General features: G+C 36.1%; 1 protein-coding gene across 3 annotated transcripts in view; it reads right to left on the bottom strand.

Annotated features, from left to right (window-relative positions):
• Positions 1–231: 231 nt before the first annotated feature.
• PCDH9 (protocadherin 9) overlaps positions 232–20101 on the bottom strand; it is a 2039570-nt gene continuing 2019700 nt past the window's right edge. For 2 of the 3 annotated variants that reach the window (XM_075852315.1, XM_075852313.1), the window contains exon 6: positions 232–2227. In XM_075852315.1, coding sequence (XP_075708430.1) covers positions 1854–2227 — 374 coding nt within the window. In that variant the 3' untranslated portion in view covers positions 232–1853. The remainder of the gene's footprint in view (positions 2228–20101) is intronic. The other variant, XM_075852316.1, reaches the window with a different exon arrangement.

The following is a 20101-nucleotide window of genomic DNA, read 5'->3' on the forward strand; positions in this document are numbered from 1 at the left end:
GTGTCCGTGCCATAGAACAGTGCTGGGAAATATGGAGCACGTCCTACTTTTCGTTTTTACGGGCCATGCTCCCATGGCCCAATAATGCGTCCCACGGCTGTCGGGGGCCGGCCGCGCCCACAATCGCGGGCCGTGATTACGGGCACGGCAGTGTGCATGAGGTCTCAGTCTAAAATATGAAACCAGAGAAACATAGAGCAACTATAAATCCCAGAAAAACAGAAAACACGCTTTGATTTTAAAACATTTATTGCAAGAGCTAAATAACTGTAAATAACTTTGAACTGGCAAAGCAGTAACAAGGATAACTGGTTAGATACGTATTCTGTCATAGTCATCAAACACCCCTCACAAACTGACAAATTACTGCAAAAAAGCAATGCACCCTTTCCCCTTGTCACGCCTAAATTGTGGATAAAATCGTGAGTTGCTATACACAAAATATATTTCTTTAAAAAAAGAAAACAAAAAGAACCATCCAATTAACAAACTCTTCATAGATGTTTAATAGTGGCATAAGATATTTATTTTCAGTAAGGAATTTTGCATGCTATTTATTTGTTTAAATTGTCTGTCATGCCTTAACTAAAACTTTGATAAAATGTTCCAATTTATGGCTACGTGCAACTGAGATTCTATGAACATCAGAATCACTTTTGGCTAAACAGTGATATGATATTTTTTCCTGCCAGGCATTGGCCAATGATTTCAACAAACATTATTGAACAACATAAATTGATATCTAACCTTTTCTGCCAATTGGCCTACTAGTAGAATGCCCAGTTATACTATGGAATCACAACACATTTAATATTTTGTGGCTAATGATCTAAGAAAAAACACTTGTGTTATTACAGCACACTAACAACAAAGGGTGCCATATTAGCAATAAAACTGTTTTCGCTACTAGATCAACAACATTAGGACTATAAGATGAGTTTATTGCAGGGTATAATATGTCTTATTTTCAATTGTATTTAATAAAAATACTTCTCTTTCTTTTAGATTTGACATATTGTCTAAATTCTTAACTTTAAGGATATATTTATGCATTATCAAGTTAACTCTTTTAGAGAACAATTTAATTGCTAAATGGCCATCATACATTCCTACCACACTAAAACATGATCTTCTATATTTTAACACAAGTGTTTTAAGTTATTATATGTTAGACATAAAACACTGAAACACTCAACACTTGAAAAAACATAAAAAATGAAAAGAAGAAAATACTGCAGAATGCAACCTTGACACAAAATGATGCTACAGTATATAAGTGAACTTTATAAGTACACAAAATTGTTAGTAGTAACTTGCTTCTATTTACAGGTATTTGAACACTGAATGACATACAAGTGTCCACTAACATTATTAATAGCACAATAGGTTTCATCTTTAAAGATTTAGCTGGTTTGTTTTGAAGTATGATGTCAAGTATAACTGTTCCAGCACATATCAACAACAACAAGAGCACAATTAATCTTATTTGATATGCTTCTCAACTACAAAAATCCACATTGAGTTCTGTCTTTCCCCTATTCCTATATCTTTACAGCAAGATGTCTCCTGCAGTCTGTAGCAGCAGTCCAGGGTAAAAATAAATCTTGGAAAAAAAAAAGGAAAAAAAATAACAACAGAGTTTTTAACTCCATTCACCAAAATAATCACAAATCTAGAAATATATTTATTCACATATAGTAGAACACCATGTTATCAATGGTGCTAACACAAAAGTATGCATATTTTTGTTATATGTCGCATAGTTCTAGAGGTCTACTCAGTACATGAAGCTCTGAACACACAATTATAGCAAACCTAGTTTGGCTAAAGTCACTGGTCCAAAAAAGACATGTTTATAGTTGCTGCTCCTTTGGGCTATCCAGAGCACCTGAGACTTGCTTGTAGGACTTTAAATTAGCCAAAGGAATGTCACTCATATGATTTCCACTTGTAAATAGTCCATCAGTACTGCCATATTGGTTTCGGTCATTGAACTGGTTTTTGTTGCTATCTTCTTTCCATGTTTTTGTCAATGTATGTCCATTAACCAATTTGTCCTTTTTCAGCCAATCTTTTTGAGGTGCAAATGTGGAAAGAGGTGATTTTGGTTGCTGGTAAGGTCCCAGAGTCGGAGGCATCCAGCAATTATCAGAGTGGCCCAAAATCAGGCATTCTTGGGTACACATTTCAGTAGCTTCAGCTAATCCTCTAGGTCCAAGAGGTCCATCTGCATAAAGGATAGAAACATAAAAAAAATATATATAAATATGGGTATCAAATAAAAACTTACACATTTTGACTAACTGAAGCACATTTCTACCTTCTAAAATGCTCTACTAAAGAACTTAAGAAAATGATGTGAAGTAGACTATATACTGCAGTTTAGGCTTACACTTTCTTATATTGACAAAGAAATTCACTATTATGGCACGCTAGCATCTTTTAAGTCTGTATGATAGTATGTGCTGTACAGATTGTTTGCATCCATTGATCGCAAAATGTAAGAAAAAGCATATACCTCTAAAATAAACATTATTTTCTTACATTGATTTTTTTTAAATTCCAAAGTCAATGGGATTGGAAGGACAACAAAGCAAAAATGCATCAGTCGGGCAAACCGTTAACCCTATAACAGTCACCTTAAAATTGGAAAAACTCTTCCAAAAATGTAACTTATTTTTATTGTAGATTTTTGTCTCAAGTAAATATAGTTGGCACATACTGTAACTCATTTGCTTTAAATAGACACTAACTATTCAAACAACATATGCTAATCTTATAGAATACCTGATATATATCAACTTTCTTATTTACTTACTGCTACAATTTTTTTTATTTATCAATGCAAATTCTGTGTGAAATTAGTGTCACTAGGTGTGTCCCTTCCTGTAATCTGCTGTCCACCACTGTTGACAAGCAAAATCTTTCCTCAGATACAGAGGGACTGCAGGGGTGTGTCATTGCACTGCCTGTCAAAACAAGTCTATGGAGAGGGGATGGGGGTGCAGAAGCAGAGTGAAAAAGACACAGACAGACGCCCCAGCTTCCTTTCAAGTGTAACTGTCTCACCCCAATGCTGCATTCATAGCTACACTTCTGATTACTGCTATATAATCTCCTCCATGCTGCTGCTGCTTCTGTGTATGTGTGTGTGTGTATATATATATATATATATATACATTGCTGCATTTATATCTATAGATATATGTATATATCTAGATAGATAGATAGATAGATAGATAGATAGATAGATAGATAGATAGATAGATAGATAGATAGATAGATAGATAGATAGATAGATAGATAGATGGATGGATGGATGGATGGATGGATGGATGGCTGGATGGATGGATGGATGGATGGGTGGGTGGATGGATGGATGGGTGGATGGATAGATAGATAGATAGATAGATAGATAGATAGATAGATAGATAGATAGATAGATAGATAGATAGATAGATAGATAGATAGATGATAGATAGATAGATAGATAGATAGATAGATAGATAGATAGATAGATAGATAGATAGATAGATAGATGGATGGATAGATAGGAATAAAAAAATGAGCAGCAACTCCAATAGTTTAGGTGAAAAAGGTGGATACTTTATTGCCCGTACAACGTTTCAGCTCCATCCGCTGGAGCCTTTCGTGAGGAATCGATATAGAATGTATATTGAAAAATTTTATTGAATTTTAATCATACAAAATATAACATTAATTTGCTGAAACTGGACAACCCCTTTAAGGGCCAGTAATTTTTGTCCCTCTCTCTGTGTTCTAGTGGTCACAACTTTTTATTTTTTCTTCAATGAAGCTGTATGAGACCTTGTAGGACGAGTTGTAGTTTTTAAAGGAATCACTTTGGGGTTCATATGATGTATTCATTAACTTGTATTAATTTTTAGAGGGAGAAATAAAAAACACAAATTTTGCTGTTTTTTCTTTTGTATTGATTTTTGCGGCATTCCCCATGCGGTATAAATTATATGTTAACTTAATTCTATGGGTCATTACGATTATGACAATACCAAATGTATATCGTTTTGTTGTATTTTTCTAATTTACACAATAAAAAAAAACTTATATTTTGCAAAATTATTTTCTTTCTGTCGTGGCATTCCATGACTGTGAGATGACTTCTAGTTTGCATTACTACAATTTTGTGGTACATATGACATTTTGATGAATTTTCATCCCTGTTTTTGGAAGGTGAGATAAACAGAAAACAGCTATTCTAGCATTGAGTCGTGTAGTCATCCAATATTTTAAATTTTTCCAATATATGTAATAAATTAACAATTTATATAAATAAACATCTAAACTTAAATTAAAAGTAACATATTTATTTCTGCATTATATCCTTATTTAAGACTTCAAGAGCTGCAGTAGTAATAAGCAATGAAGTGGAGAAGATCACACCAAAACACTGGTACCATCAATGCAAGGACAACATGACTTTGGGTCTACATTACTTGCTGACAGGATAATAAGGATTACACTGAGAAGCAGTAAATTTAAATATCAAGTACTACTAAAGAGAAAGATATGTGCAATTAATTGCTAGCTAAGCTGTAAAAGAAGGTTTAGCTAAGTCAAATGGAGTCTAATAATAAGAAAAGTGAAATTACCTGTTGAATTATAAATAATGCGTAAAGTCTTAAAGAGTTTAAAATTTTTTTTTTGGAAAGAGCAGTTAGAATCACCATAGCTTTATGCTGCAAAATTTGAGAATACACACTCGCTCTAGTGAGCTCACAGAATCCCCCCTCCTTTATCCTGGCTAGTGCCAGGAGAAAGGAGGGGATTGAACGGTCAAACCTCCTACACTGTGTGTCACCATTTTTTGAGCTAACACACAGTGTAGTAGGTTTACATACAGTAGTAAACACACAGTAAAACACGTACATACACAGACCTAACTTACCTGCTCCTGCCGCCGCCGCTCCCTCCGGTCCGTCCGCTCCGTCTGCTCCCTCCGCTCCAAGTGCACAAGTCCGGAAGCCGCGACCGGAAGTAGTAATCTTACTGTCCGGCCGCGGCTTCTGGTCCACAAGAAAATGGCGCCGGACGTCGCTCGGCCGAAGACCTTCAATTTGGACTGTGTGGGAGCAGCACATGCGCCGTTCCCACACAGACGGCGTACAGCATAGTGGATGGAACGGGCCCCGTTCGCATTCACTATGGGACTGTATGTGCCCTTTTCCATGTCTGTATGTGTCGTTAATCGACACATACAGAGATGGAAAAAAAAATGGCAGCCCCCATAGACAAGAAAAAGTGAAAAAAATAAAAAAAAGTAAAATACAAACACACAAATAAATAATTTTTTTTTAAAATAAAACACTAAAAGCAAATTGATATATACAATTTTTTTTTTGCGACACTCGTCCTTTAAATAAAGTTACAGAATTAGGCAGGAAGACTTCAAACTGATTCATTATTACAAGTCATAAAAGGGTCTGGAATCTCCAACAAACTTTATTTTGATAGAACCTTATGACAAGTGTGCCCATAAATATTTAATGACTATTGTCACCTTAAAACCAATATCATATACAATCAGCATGTTCTTGGGCTAATGACTGGTGGACATTTATGTCAGTTTTCAATCTATCAATCAGTTTAGATCAGCAAGTGTGAACCTCTTTCAATAATTGTTTTCAATGGATAGGTTATAAGTGTCAAATCGCTGGGGCTCCACCATTGGGACATCACCCATCACTAGAATTAGGGTGCTGTGCTTGAATGGAGCGGAGAATGAGCATGTGCCGTGCTGCTCCTTACAATACCTATGGGACTGTCGGAAACAGCCCAGCACTGTTCTTGAATGTGAAGCGGAGCCGTGCATGCTCGTCCGCCGCTCCATCCAAAGTTCTCCTTACTATGGTCTTGCAGTGAGAAGGAACAGTGGGGCCCTTAGCGATGAGACCCTTATCACCTATCCTGTAAATAGGTGATAAATGTTGATTCTGGGAATACCCCTTCAACCAAAACTGCATGAATACTTAAAGTAACAAATATGATCATAAGGATGAAATGCTAACTCCATACATAGAGGTTAAAGTTCTGCTCATTATACAATTTGCAGTCCTTTATTTTCCATAATGTAGGACACAGCATAGTCTTAGTCGAATGGTGTACATGAAGTAAACCCTACCAAACACTAGCAACAAATTCTACTGTTCAAAGTAATATTTCCACCTCTTGCCCTTCAGGTTCAGGCATTGTTTTCACCATGAGACCATAGGGCAGTGGCCCACAACCTGCAGCTTAGAATTCATATTGCTCAAGAGGCACAATCAAAGTGGTTCACAGAGATAATGGCACCATCCTGGTTGACAAGCAGGTGTGAGTAAAGAGTTCCCACAGTGCAGCTTTATGGTGAATACTGATTTTCACCAGGGCGGCAGTGAAGGTTTCATGACACCAGAAAGTATCTGTGGTAGTCAACTTTCCCCTTTGCTAAAAGTAGCCTTGCGATTAGCCCACCCTCCTCCTCCTGCTAAATACACTAGCCTCTAATTTTTACTCTTTTTTTACTGAGGGGAACGAAATTCTAACCCCCTACACATTGGTTTTCTAATTCAGATTCCTACTGCTGAACAATAGATAGCTAAAATGGATCAAATATACAGTTTTGAGGAATTATGCCATTGGAGTCACAAACTAGTTTCCTTTCTTAAAATATATCAGCCATGGAGGAGTTTTGATATGTTGATTAAGTCAATACCCTTCTTCCTTAAATTCATTTAACAGCGTATATATCGTTGAATACTTTCCCCCACTGGGATTCTTTTGGTACTACTTTTGATTTAAAGACATTGTTCATTTCATGATCTTATTATTTAACGTGTATTGTACCTGAAAATAATATTCACTGCTTGTATTTGTTCTATGTTTGTAAAACAAAATTTACAATAAAATACTGATAAAAATAACCATTTGGGACCCTTGGATTAATGCTCAAATGTATAAAGTAACACTGGACATATAATATTTTAGATAAATCTGTGTGAATGGGTTATTAATCATGATGTATTCCTGCTATGTAGCCCAGAAAACTATAGGCTAACAGTTGCAAGAACGTACATATTTTAGGAATTAGTATGGTATTAGAATAAATTTATTGTAGTAGATGGAAACATTTAGGGCATGAATCCACTTTGAATAAATTTGTATTGTATGGTGCCAAATGTGACTTCATCCAGTAGGTAAAAATACTTTATGCTTGTTGTGAGTCTTGAACATATGCAGCTTAATAACCTGAGATCATGCTGTGTTTTAGGACTATGATCTCACTACAGTGTGCAAGGTTTTCCTGCAAAAGAATTAACAAAAAAAATGTTTCATCAAAAGTCTATGAGAACATTTATTTGTTGCATTATTTTATTTATTTGACTCCAGGGTATATACATTACTGTAGTTATTTAAACAATATTGACATAGTTATATACTCCCTGAAACTCTGTCTAAGCAACTGACAAGTTTATACTACCAGGGAGGCCACCATATTTTAGAGAGGTCATCATTAAATATGATCAACTTACTGAAAGGATAACTTATCGCATGAACATTATTTTTCTTCACATGACTGGTGCTTAGCTTTATATCTGGCGTGCACATACCCTCTCCTTTTTGGAATCTTCTCATTTTTTTTTACTGTCAGTCACAGTTCTAAGCTCTCTTTTATGCACTCTTCCCTTCTACAGATCCTAGTGTCTAGTGTCCTTCGCCTTTTACTCACTTTTCATTCAGTAGTTTTGCTTCACACTCTTTATTTTGCTTTATCTAACCTCTGTATAAAATGTTTCTTCTCTAGAATTTGTTTGAGCAGTGAAGAAAAGCAAATGCTCCTACAACCTTCAATCCCCCAAAAATACTGCACATAATAAATTAGCTTCTTGTAGCTTTATTGTCTCTAATTATATATATGATAATTTACAACATTGTTTTGTATTTTAGGGCATAGCTCCCAACTTTCAACAGTCATAAAGAGGGGCAACTCATGCAGCGAGAATAAGGCAATTTTTTTAAAGTTAAGACACGTCTCTAACCCCACCCAATTTCTACCCATACACACCCAATTCTCACTGCCCAACACACAGTAATAGTGTGCTCCTCTGAGTAACAAACAGCAATAGCACTCCTTTGGGACCCACACACTTTCATTGTGCCCTCTTTGTATGACACACAGTAATAGTGTCCCCACACAGTGATGATACTTCCTTCAAACCCCCTCATAGTAATGATGCCACCTTAGTGCCCCTACACAGTATCATGCCTCATAGTGCCCCTACACAGTATCATGCCCCCATAGTGTCACTACACATTATCATGCTCCAGTAGTGCCTCTCACACAGTATCCTGTCTCTATTGTGCCCCCACATGGTATCATTCCCCCTTTGTACCCCCACTCAGTATTATGCCCCCATACTGCTGACACACACTATCATGCCTCTGCAGTGCACCCACACAGTATCATTCTCTCAGAGTGCCCCCTGCAGTGTACATAGCCCCCAGTGTCCCCACATAGTATCATATCCTGATAGTGCCCCCGCACAATATCATGCCCCCATAGTTTCCCTACATAGTATCACACTTCTATAGTACCCCCATACAGTACAATGCCACATAGTGCACTCCAAGCAGCATAATACCCACACAGTGCCCATTACACACAGTACCCCAAAAGTGCCCTCATGCACAGTATAATGCTATCATGTATCTCTACACAGTATAATGCCCTCATAGTGCCCCTTACACACAGTATAATAACCCCATAGTGCCTCCCTATAATGCCTCCGTAATGCCCTCCACACAGTATAATGCCCCCATAGTTCCCTTTACACACAGTATAATACCTGCATAGTGCCCCCTCACAGAGTATGATGCCCCATAGTGCCTCCCCACACAGTGTCATGCCCTCATAGTATTTCCCTTACACAGTATAATGCCACCATTGTGCCTCTCCACACAGTATAATGCCCATATAGTGTCCCACAAATAGTGGCCTGACACACAGTATAAAGCCCCCATAGTGCCGTGACACACAGCATAATTCCACCATATTGCCTTCCCACACAGTATAACACGACCATTCTGCTCTTCACACACAGTGTAATGCCACCATGGTGTCCCGAGTACAAAGTATAATTTCCCCATAGTGTCTCCTAAAAAAAAAAAAATAAATACTCACCTAGCCCCATTTCCATGACGAATGGAGGAGTTCCCACTGCAGGCTTCCTCCGGTCTTTATCCCTTTCCCGACATTCAACGTATGGCTACGTCATAGCCAGGTAGGGGAAGTATGGAGCGGGCTCACGGGCTGAGCACGCTCCATACACTGTGGTTGTCAGCTGTATGTTACAGCCGACACTTCACAGTAACAAGCGGGATCACGCTCGAGCGCGATCCCGCTCGTTTAACCCGTTAAATGCTGCAGTCAATAGCGACTGCAGCATTTAAATCATTAGAAAGAGGAAGGTGACCACCTCTAGCAGATCATCGCACCCTCCGCAATGCAATTGTGGGTTGGTGATGGTTGCTATGGCAGCCTGAGGGCCTAATGAAGGCCCCCAGGTCTGCCATCTTTGTACTTCTATTAAGCGCTGCCTCTGGCAGCACTTAATAGAAGCCTGTCAGAAAGACGGTATTTTGCAATACATTAGTATTGCAGTATATAATTAAAGCGATCCAACAATCGCTGGTTGAAGTTCCCTATGGGGACTAATAAAAAAAATAGAAATTAGTAGAATAAAGTTAGTTTTTTTTTTATGTAATAAAAATTCAAATTAAAACTTAAAAAAAAAAACCTTTTCCCATTTTAAACATAATTGGTATCGCCGCATCCGTAAAAGTCTGAACTATTACAATATATCATTATTTAACCCGCACAGTGTACGGAATAGGGGACTAGCCACAGTGACTACTCCAAACATTTTCAGACATCGTCTGTGTCCCTTCTCCTGTGTTGCTGCAAATGCAGTGGCCTAATTTGCTATTTAGGACTGTATATGTGTATATATGTGTAAATATATATATATATATATATATACATATGTATATATATATATATATATTAATATGTACATATATATATATATATATATATGAATATGTACATATATATATATATATATATATTCTTTTATTTTTTTATACCTTTATTAAAAATCTATATTGCTAAGACATTGGTGCAGCTTTACTACTGTGTCTGAGTTTAGAAATTGACAAAAAATTCAACTAATTTTGGTTCAAATTTACGCAGTTTAGTGCAATTATAATGTGGGCCATGACTGTGCGCCAAAAAACTGGTACAAAATTCTCGCCAAATCAATAATAAGCCAAATCAAAAGTGGTATAAGGAAGATAAAAGTGTATAATAGGTCATGCAAGATGCAGCAAAATGATCATGCACCACTGTGATATGTTTGGCTCATTTTGTTCCTTCCTTGAATAAGTTTACTCTAACTATTAGAGAGGCTTAGTAAATGTGGGACAATTTATCAAATATTGTTTAAAAGTTAGGAGCAGGAGCCAATGGCAAGATACCAAGGGCAATAGAGGATGGGTGGTATGTGTCGCATATTTGTTTTTAGTGAGTTGAGTTGTTCCCATTATGCTACTTCTCAATGAAGGGTGTACGCAGTGTCCTCATAAATGCTCTTGTTTTTCAAAGAATAAATTTTTTTTATTTCTATGTGTAAGCTTGGGAGCAATTTCCTAGATGGAAAACCGCCAACGTCACACATCTGCAAATGACGATCAATACAAGTAAATTGGATATTGTAGCTTCACAATGAAAATGGCTTTAATAACACAGGATGGGCAAACTAACTAGTCATTAGTACAGAAAAAGGACATGTTTTACAACAGAGTTGTTTCATGGATACATCAGGAGAATGTCAGTCGTTTTCTTCTTGAATATTGTATAAAACTGGATGGAAATCCTATCGTATTTCCAAAAAGGAAACATCTGAATTGTGTCAGTACAGTTTAAGGATTTCTGACTGATTTGTCTGTAGACATTGGACTTAAAAATTATAAGTTAATTCCCCCGAAAGAGCGTATTATAAAATGTCTTGCTACTGGACTAACCACTTGATTATTTTCTTATTTTTTTATTTTTTTTAAATTATTCATCTATCATCCCTCTTATTCACGAAATAAGATAAAATCCAATGAAAAACATATTTTCCTATGTTAATATCTGTAACCATGGCATCTGATGCCACTGTTATCCCTTGTAGCTTTCTCTATAATAAAATATTAGACAGAATGAACCTGGACCATTGCATAGGATCTAGACTAATGTCAACCAATCATTTTTGCCTCTATAGAGTTAGCAAGCTATCTCTTACATAAATACTGCTGTTGCACAATGCCCAGTATGCAGCCTCTCCTGTGTATTTTCCGATGCCTTAGACCTTAATATATGTGTATCCAGCATCATGATCGTAATTTCACATGATCCATCTATATAACATTAGCTACTGATAAATGTAATCTGGCCACACCTCCCTATGTGATTCCTGAGCAAGGCATTATGGGATATGTAGTTACTAGAGCTACTGCATGCAGTGATTTCTACAATTCTTCACATTTGCGACAAAATATGCACTTTTCTCTTCTAAAAAGCAAGTTAGAGATTACATGTGGGGCAATAGAAGAATACTGTTATAAAGGGTGCAATCTCTAACTTTTATAACAGAATAAGGCAGCTTCTGTCAGGAAACTTGAAGAATAGGGCATGGTGGGGATTATTTTATATGTCATCTGGGGTTTCACTTAAAAAATTGAATGAAGTTGAAGCTATAACTTGTATTAGGGAACTACAGTACTAGTGAATCTGTAATATAGATCTATGAGCTAATATATTTTCTTTAGAATCAGAAGCAAGTTGGGCCATCAGCAAGGCAACTGCAGAGAATTCAAAATTCTGTCTCTGCCCACCAAACTACATGGAGCTGAAAAAGTAAAAATGTAATACATTTTGTATTAATGCTTTTAGTGTTCATTTTTAGTCTCTAGACTTTTTGGGGTGCATCATTTGCATCTACTTTCCGTTCATTTCTTTGCTATCCTTGATTTATAATAAACAAACTATGTGTCTTGTTTTCCCAAAAAGAAAGTCAAGAAAAAAAACAAAAGGGGTGAAGGCTTCAGGTTATCCAATCAGAGGCAATGTGACAATATTTCAAATTCGGCCAATTAGACATACAATACATTCCAAATCCATTATTATAATTCTTCACACATCAGGGTTTACAGGTGCCTTATCTCTCTTGGCAAGAACACAATAAATTGTTCTATTAAGATGGGGGAGAAATACACACATGAATATTTGCCCTCCTTCCATCTCACTCCCTGTTCCTTCCTTCCAAGCCTTGTATGGGAACCAAGGTCAAAGATAGCTCACCTTAGAATCATGAAAACATGTCTTTAAAGGAATAATTTGGTAAGGAGATTGAGAAAAATACGGATTTTCCCTCTGGCGCAACCTGCGTAGGATTTGATTGTCTCTACTCAGTCGGAAGACAGATGAGTAAAAAACAAGACTTTATTTTTGTACAAAATATAACAAAACGTTTCGAGATCGGACAGATTTCTTCCTCAGGCAATGTACGAATGATTGTAATTGCAAATCCGCAGAAATTTAGAGAACAAAACATGTGGATGAGGATTTCAAAATTCCATTCACATGTAGTGTAAAAAATCCACAATTAAAGCAGAGAATTGCTGCAGATTTCAAATCCTCAGGATGCTCATTCTTGTGCGGAGAAGCATGCAAAATCCCTAACAAAATCTGCAATGTTTCATATGCATATTTTGCCTCAGATCCATTGTCCGCCACGTCTGAACGTGTACTAAAAGAATTGGCTGTGCAGCGTCAATAATATTTAATTGTATATCAGCGGAAGGGGACTGGATTTATCATGACTAGTTATGGCCAGTACTAAAATCAATATTTAATCCAGGCAACTCCTTTAAAGACTATATAAGTAAATTGTAAAAAAAACCAAAAAAACTAATGCCCTAATGTTATGTTATTAAAGGAAATGCTCCCTTTAGTTGTGGAAGATATCCAATACAAACCAGCAGGACTGTGGGAAATGTAACATTCTGTTTGACTGTCCTGCAGGTCTGCAAGCAGGCTAAGGGCTATAGTGTATTTTAGTGGTCTGTTACTAAGGCTTGTTGTTAAAGTACAGTACATATACTGACAAATGTGCATCACAACCACTGGGAACTTTTTTTTGCAGCCATGGTTGTTGATCGACCAGTCACACTGCTAAATTAAGTAGTACTAATTTCAGGGTTATATTATAGATTTACTATTTAGGCAATTTTCTCAAATTTCCTTCAAGATAGCTTTTTGGTTGGAATTGGTCTTGGACTATAAGTATAAGTACAGTATAAGAGCAGGATATGTAAGACTTTGGTCCTATTTTAACTATATATGGAGATATATGGTCCTGTTCATATTAGGTTATACTCACACATTACATGTTATGCCTTTAGTCCTAAATGTTGACAATGGTAGTAAAATAATTACGGTCGCTTGTGACTGCTATCTTCTGAAATTTTAAACGAATAATGCAGAATACTGCACTATTTTTCTGTAGTAAAATCTCAGAAGCTAGTAGATACCTTTTCCAATATGGAGGTCAAAAGATACACTGTAACCCATGCAATAAACTCATAAGTTGAGATCAGTTCAGTGTGTTGTTTTTAAAAAAAAAAAAGGGGTAAACGGCTTTACTGTCAGAAGAGTATATACTAGAGATATGCAGATTTTATGGGACCGATAAGAAGAGTGGGCCTGACTCAGGCCAAGCTACTCCGATCCCCCTTTTCTATGAGCTATATGCAGAGATACATGCAGAGCCCCCACTATACACACAATGACATTAGCAAACAAGTGAGGAAGCAATGGCCTAACCACTTGGAGGAGGTGGGATGGGCAATAACAAGTACTCGTGTGTGATGGCATGAGCAAGCAACAACAGGGTATTGTGGTTTAAATGTTGATATAGAGCTGTACCTCTATATGTCTGTTTACTGTCAAACGTAGTCATTTCAAACATGATAGATAGATAGATAGATAGATAGATAGATAGATAGATAGATAGATAGATAGATAGATAGATAGATAGATAGATAGATAGATAGATAGATAGATAGATAGATAGTTCCGGGGGGCAGACACAGTATATGGGCCCATTAACTTCAAATATGTCATCATTTACGTCTCTCTAACAATCCACCAGTAATTGTGATTCATGCAATTCATAAGCTCAGTCCCTTACATCTAATAGACAGTAGTAAGCTTTTATTAGGTTGACAGTGGGCCCCTTACCAACTAGGACCCACAGGTTGCACGTATGGTATATCCCACCCTGGATAGATATGCCACATGTGTAACAATGAAGAGCTGGTAGATGCATGCAGACAAGGTAACATCTACTATATGATGTAAAAATATGAAGTACAAAATGCTATCAAATAAAATACCAAAATTCAGATGAAGATATTGTAGAACATATGACATTAACATATTTAGTTCACCTAATAAAATGCATTATTAAAGACTGAAGTACTTTTCATGGTGTATTTTGCATTATGTTAACTATACTTTTAAAGAAATTCTCTTGGATTCATTGCATAATTGTGGTTGCTGCAGGCATGTCCTGTAGATTGGTGTCTATTGGAGGAGTCTACAAAAAAAATCCCTGTAATGAGGAATGACAAATGCTATAGTGAATTATAAATATGAGATTCTGTCAAAATGTACTTACATCACTGATCTTCCTGCAGTTTAGTGTTCTGCTTTGGGATAGAACTTATCAAAATAATAGAGTACTCAAGAACATCATACCCATTTAGTGTCAAATGTAAAACTCTTCCCAACTGTTTTGTGCTAACAATCTGTCCAATGGAGTGGCAAGTTGCCAATAAATTCAAGCTCCGGGAAAGAAACTACTACAAAAAATGTAGTTCCAAGAAAATGAAAACCCATATTTAAGGAGATTATCACCCTTGGAATGAACATATTCATTTATTAAACAGCAACATCACAGGCGGTGAGTCCCATAGTATAGAAAGAAAACAGTAACATTTATACCTTCCATGATGAATTCAGCATAATTACGTGAAACTTTAAAATAACATTTGTGAGTTTTATGTTTAATAGACAACATAGCTATCAGATTTCTACTCTCTTATCTCAGTTTATTTTCAATGCATCAAAATTGTAATAGTAAATTAAAAACCTTTTTTATTACTAAACGCCTGTCCGTTGTTGGCTGCATAATTTAATGTGCAATTGCTTGTGGGGTCTCGTCTTTGAGTCTGAAAAATGAAGGTATTGAGATCTTGCTGTTTCACACTGATCAAGTGACATATTTGATTAAGTGAGCTAGGAAGCACTCATCTATACAAGTGTCTGCCTCAGCATGTCCTGCAGAGAAGCACAGCACCTAGGCAAAGTATATGCACATATTGCATATTTAACAGGTTACATCTGGGACTCATTTTTCCTCCCTTACAAGTTCAAAACTACTTTATTTAATATAATAGTTCCCCAAGTATTCGTTTTCCTCTAAATATATATCTATATATCTATCTATCTATCTATATATATATATATATATATATATATATATATATATATATATATATATATATATATATAGATATATAGATACATATATATATATATGTATATCTATCTATCTATCTATCTATCTATCTATCTATATATATATATATATATATATATACATATATATCAACCATGGTCTGCTTCACATATTGTAATTTTAGGTCATAACCGTCATTAACATTATTCTTTTTTATGTTGTTCTTTGCTTGAAGTGGAACACTTTCTTTGTAGATTAATTTATTAAGAAATAATGTTCTGCATTCGTCCTAACAAAACTGGTTGACATAATAAGGTCTCCTTAAAATGACTATTTAAATTGTACTATTTCCTAATAAAAAGGACAACAAAAAAAAACCCTTAAGTGCATTGGTTGTCTAATGAGTAAAAGTTTTATCCTATCATATTTGCTGTAGACCTGCACTGCATGAACAAAACTATGTGGATATGTTTTCTTATTAGTGGACCCATTGCATACAGTTGCAACATCAGCAATAGAATAACTTGAACCGATGAGCTTGCTGACTTTCAACTTGCCAATTTCTTATGATGTCATCTTTCCAACAAGTCAGTCCCCAAATTTCTGTCCTGCTAGACCTGTCCTAGTCAACTGTAAGAGTTAATTTCTGGGAAAAAGAAATGTATCTGTCAGTAAAATCTCATCTTTAAGGGGTAGCCACCCAAGCCTAACAAACTGGACTGTGGAGTTCCAGAAAACAAATCTACTCTCTGTTGCCATACTTGCTACCAAATTGTATATTGCCACTGAAAGAATTGCCAACACAAGAGCAAAGACACACAAGAATGAAAGCCTCGTGATGCTCAATGCCTATAGTCGGCTAGAGTTGTGCAAAGTACATTTCTATTAAACTCAGAAACTCTCTTGGAGAGAAGAATCAACTATTACCATCTGGCAGTCTGACAGATACATTAATGCCGGATTTGGTGGGTACCTGGAGAAAACTTGGGATGGTTGCTTTGGTTTAGGATGGGCCTTTTGGTTTCAGTTAAAGGAAATCTTAAAAGAATTTATCAGGAATTTGACAGATTTAATTTTAATTCATAAAGGTGTTTCTTTCTTTGAGAAAGGATAACCTTCCTTTAGACATGTAGCCATATGTAACTAATACAGTCGAGGTTGCCGTGTTGTCCAGTATGGCATCATGTCCAATGTTCACAGGACTTTATAAATAGTCGGAAAAAATTAACATTATACATTCTATTAAAAAGATAATAAAGCTAAATTTTAGATAAATAGGCTTGCATAGATGCCTCTGATGCTATTCTAGACAGATATAGAACCCTGGGCCTTTGTACAAATCATACATTTACATAAATTATCACATTTTTTTAGGCTGCTACGATCTCTGTTTTTTACTTTAGTGGTTGATATGTCTAATCAATAGTGTTTTATATATATATTTATATATATACATAGACATATCAACCAGTAAAGTAAAAAACAGAGATCGTAGCAGTCTAAAAAAATGTGAGAATTTATGTAAATGTATGATTTAAAGATACTAAGAAATTATGTTTTTCAAATCCATCTAAAACAAGTATAAGCAAAATGTAACTAACTCAATGTAGTATCTTCATTTCCAGCACATGAAAGGGACAAACAAAAATACGTATATTTTTCTCTAATAGACTTATATATTGCCATTATATTTACCTTGGTGTTTTGTTTTTTTCATTTCTCAAAGCCACTTTAAAACCATATATAATATTTAATTCTTCGTGTCTATCCACATTTGCATGCACCAGGGCATTTTGTGTCTTCCAAAAAATAAAATCATCTTGCCATTTTTATGAAGATGATATATGTTGGGATTTGGTCATTTTCCAGATTGTGAATTTTATCAAGGAGAGATACAGAGAAAGGTTTTCTCTCATTTTACTCCAAAGGGCAACAGCATTCAGCTGTAATGAGGTAATTTTTTTTCCAGTCGTGCACATTTACCGTTCTGTCAGACGTAGTTGTTTAAGCCTTTCACTATCCTTTTTCCAAAGCAAGATAGACTCAATCACGAAACTATCAAATACATTTCCCAACAACATCCTTCTAACACAGGAACAATCTTCTAAACATTAAAAATGTCTAGGCAGTCAGGACTTTTTAAGATGAAAACTGCATGCTGATGAGTTTGGAATATATGCAGTCTTGGCAAGTATCCTCTGTTTGTACATTTAATTTATTTCTACAGCACCCATTAACAAAGGGCAATCATTCCGATTTTGGCCACATCCACAAGGTTATCCAGAGGGAATCCTACTGTATATCTTAATCAGGCTCACATTTTTGTAAGTCAGGCTGCTACAGTTTGATCCATTAGTTGGCTACACAAAAGGCAAGACTTCATTTGTTGACATTCTAACTATAAAACATTGCTGTGGTGTTACAAATAGCGTATACTCTTCCAACAGTTGACCTAAATGATTTAACCTTAAAGATACAAAAGTATATAGCAACAACTCAATTATTATCAATTCATTAAAACATATACAAACACAAGGTATTTAAGAAACGGTTCAAATGATAAGAATAACACAAGGGCCATGGTTACTAATCAATGCATTTTATATTCTTAGTGATGTAGACGATACATACAGATGCAGCTACGTCCAATTATTGGAACATGGTATTGTCACTTTAATACTGTTCTAGCCACTAAGCAAGTGCAAAAAATGAAATGTGCAGGCTAAACCCAGAGATACATTTTGTTACCCATGTTACAGATGCAGTACACCACACTGTGTTTGTCCCCAATACTTAATGCTCGATTGCTTTTGCAGAGTGTAACATAATGCCGTCCTAACCCTTTTCAAATAGTTATTCTCCATGGTCATTGAATACGTCTTTGGCACACAAAAAATCCAGTTTCCGACACATGCAATAGATCAAACAGACAGTGCATAGTGGCCCAATTCTGACGATCAAGTGCAAGTGTGCATGTACGGAGGTCAGACATGTCATACAAAACTCAGACATATGCATAGCACAGAACGCCGCCATTGAGGAGCTCCCCACAGCCAGGATTCTATCCACATGCGCACCCCGGAAGGCCAGCTCCCTGGATGAAAGTATTACATTTGAAATTTTGATGTCCTTTATTTCCAAAAATATTTCACATCCCTTATAATGTATTGCAAACTTGACACCCAATAATATTGGTTACGTGCCCATTATAAAATAAAGTCACTGTGCTGTAGTTTTAAAGTGACAAGCAGTTAAAAAGGGTGGTCCAATTTAGTAATACATTTTCAGATACCCTATTAGGGAATTCTAAGTTAATGAAGGAAAGTTCCCCGTTCAGGAACCTCATCTCTTGTCCAGTTACAAAGAGCATTAGGACGTACTATTGATTGAACTTCCTGGAATGGGGACATCAGATAAAGGTAAATTGATAGCTCAGCATTCAATTGAGTTTGATTCCATAGTGGCTTAGATTTTCAGATGTTCTTAGGGAAATTTAGGAATTTAGAAAACCACTTTAATTTCTCCTGTGGTGTGCTTAAGGGAAATTGAACACTTGCTGCCAGGTTTCCCTACAGATTCACCCCCACAAGGGAGAAACGTATTGTCCAACGGCTTTAGAATGGAAAAGTTGAACTACAAACATTTATATATATATAAATATATATATATATATATATATATATATATATATATATACACACACATACACTACCGTTCAAAAGTTTAGAGTCACTTAGAAATTTCCTTATTTTTTCAAGAAAAGCACAGTTTTTTTCAATGAAGATAACATTAAATTAATCAGAAATACACTCTATACATTGTTAATGTGCTAAATGACTATTCTAGCTACAAGTGTCTGGTTTTTAATGCAATATATACATAGGTGTATAGAGGCCCATTTCCAGCAACCATCACTCCAGTGTCCTAATGGTACATTGTGTTTGATAACTGTGTTAGAAGGCTAATGGATCATTAGAAAACACTTGAAAACCCTTGTGCAATTGTGTTTGCAGCACTGTAAACAGTTTTGCTGTTTAGAGGAGCTATAAAACTGACCTTTTTTTGAGCTAGTTGAGAATCTGGAGCATTACATTTGTGGGTTCGATTAAACTCTCAAATGGCTAGAAAAAGAGAGCTTTCATGTGAAACTCGACAGTCTATTCTTGTTCTTAGAAAAGAAGGCTATTCCATGCGAGAAATTGCCAAGAAAAGATTTCCTACAACGGTGTGTACTACTCCCTTCAGAGGACAGAACAAACAGGCTCTAACCAGAGTAGAAAGAGAAGTGGGAGGCCCCGCTGCACAACTGAGCCACAAGACAAGTACATTAGAGTCTCTAGTTTGAGCAATAGACGCCTCACAGGTCCTCAACTGGCAGCTTCATTAAATACTACCCACAAAACGCCAGTGTCAATGTCTACAGTGAAGAGGCGACTCCGGGATGCTGGCCTTCAGGG

This window comes from Rhinoderma darwinii, chromosome 2 (assembly GCF_050947455.1).
Source record: "Rhinoderma darwinii isolate aRhiDar2 chromosome 2, aRhiDar2.hap1, whole genome shotgun sequence".
Lineage (NCBI taxonomy): Eukaryota > Metazoa > Chordata > Amphibia > Anura > Rhinodermatidae > Rhinoderma > Rhinoderma darwinii.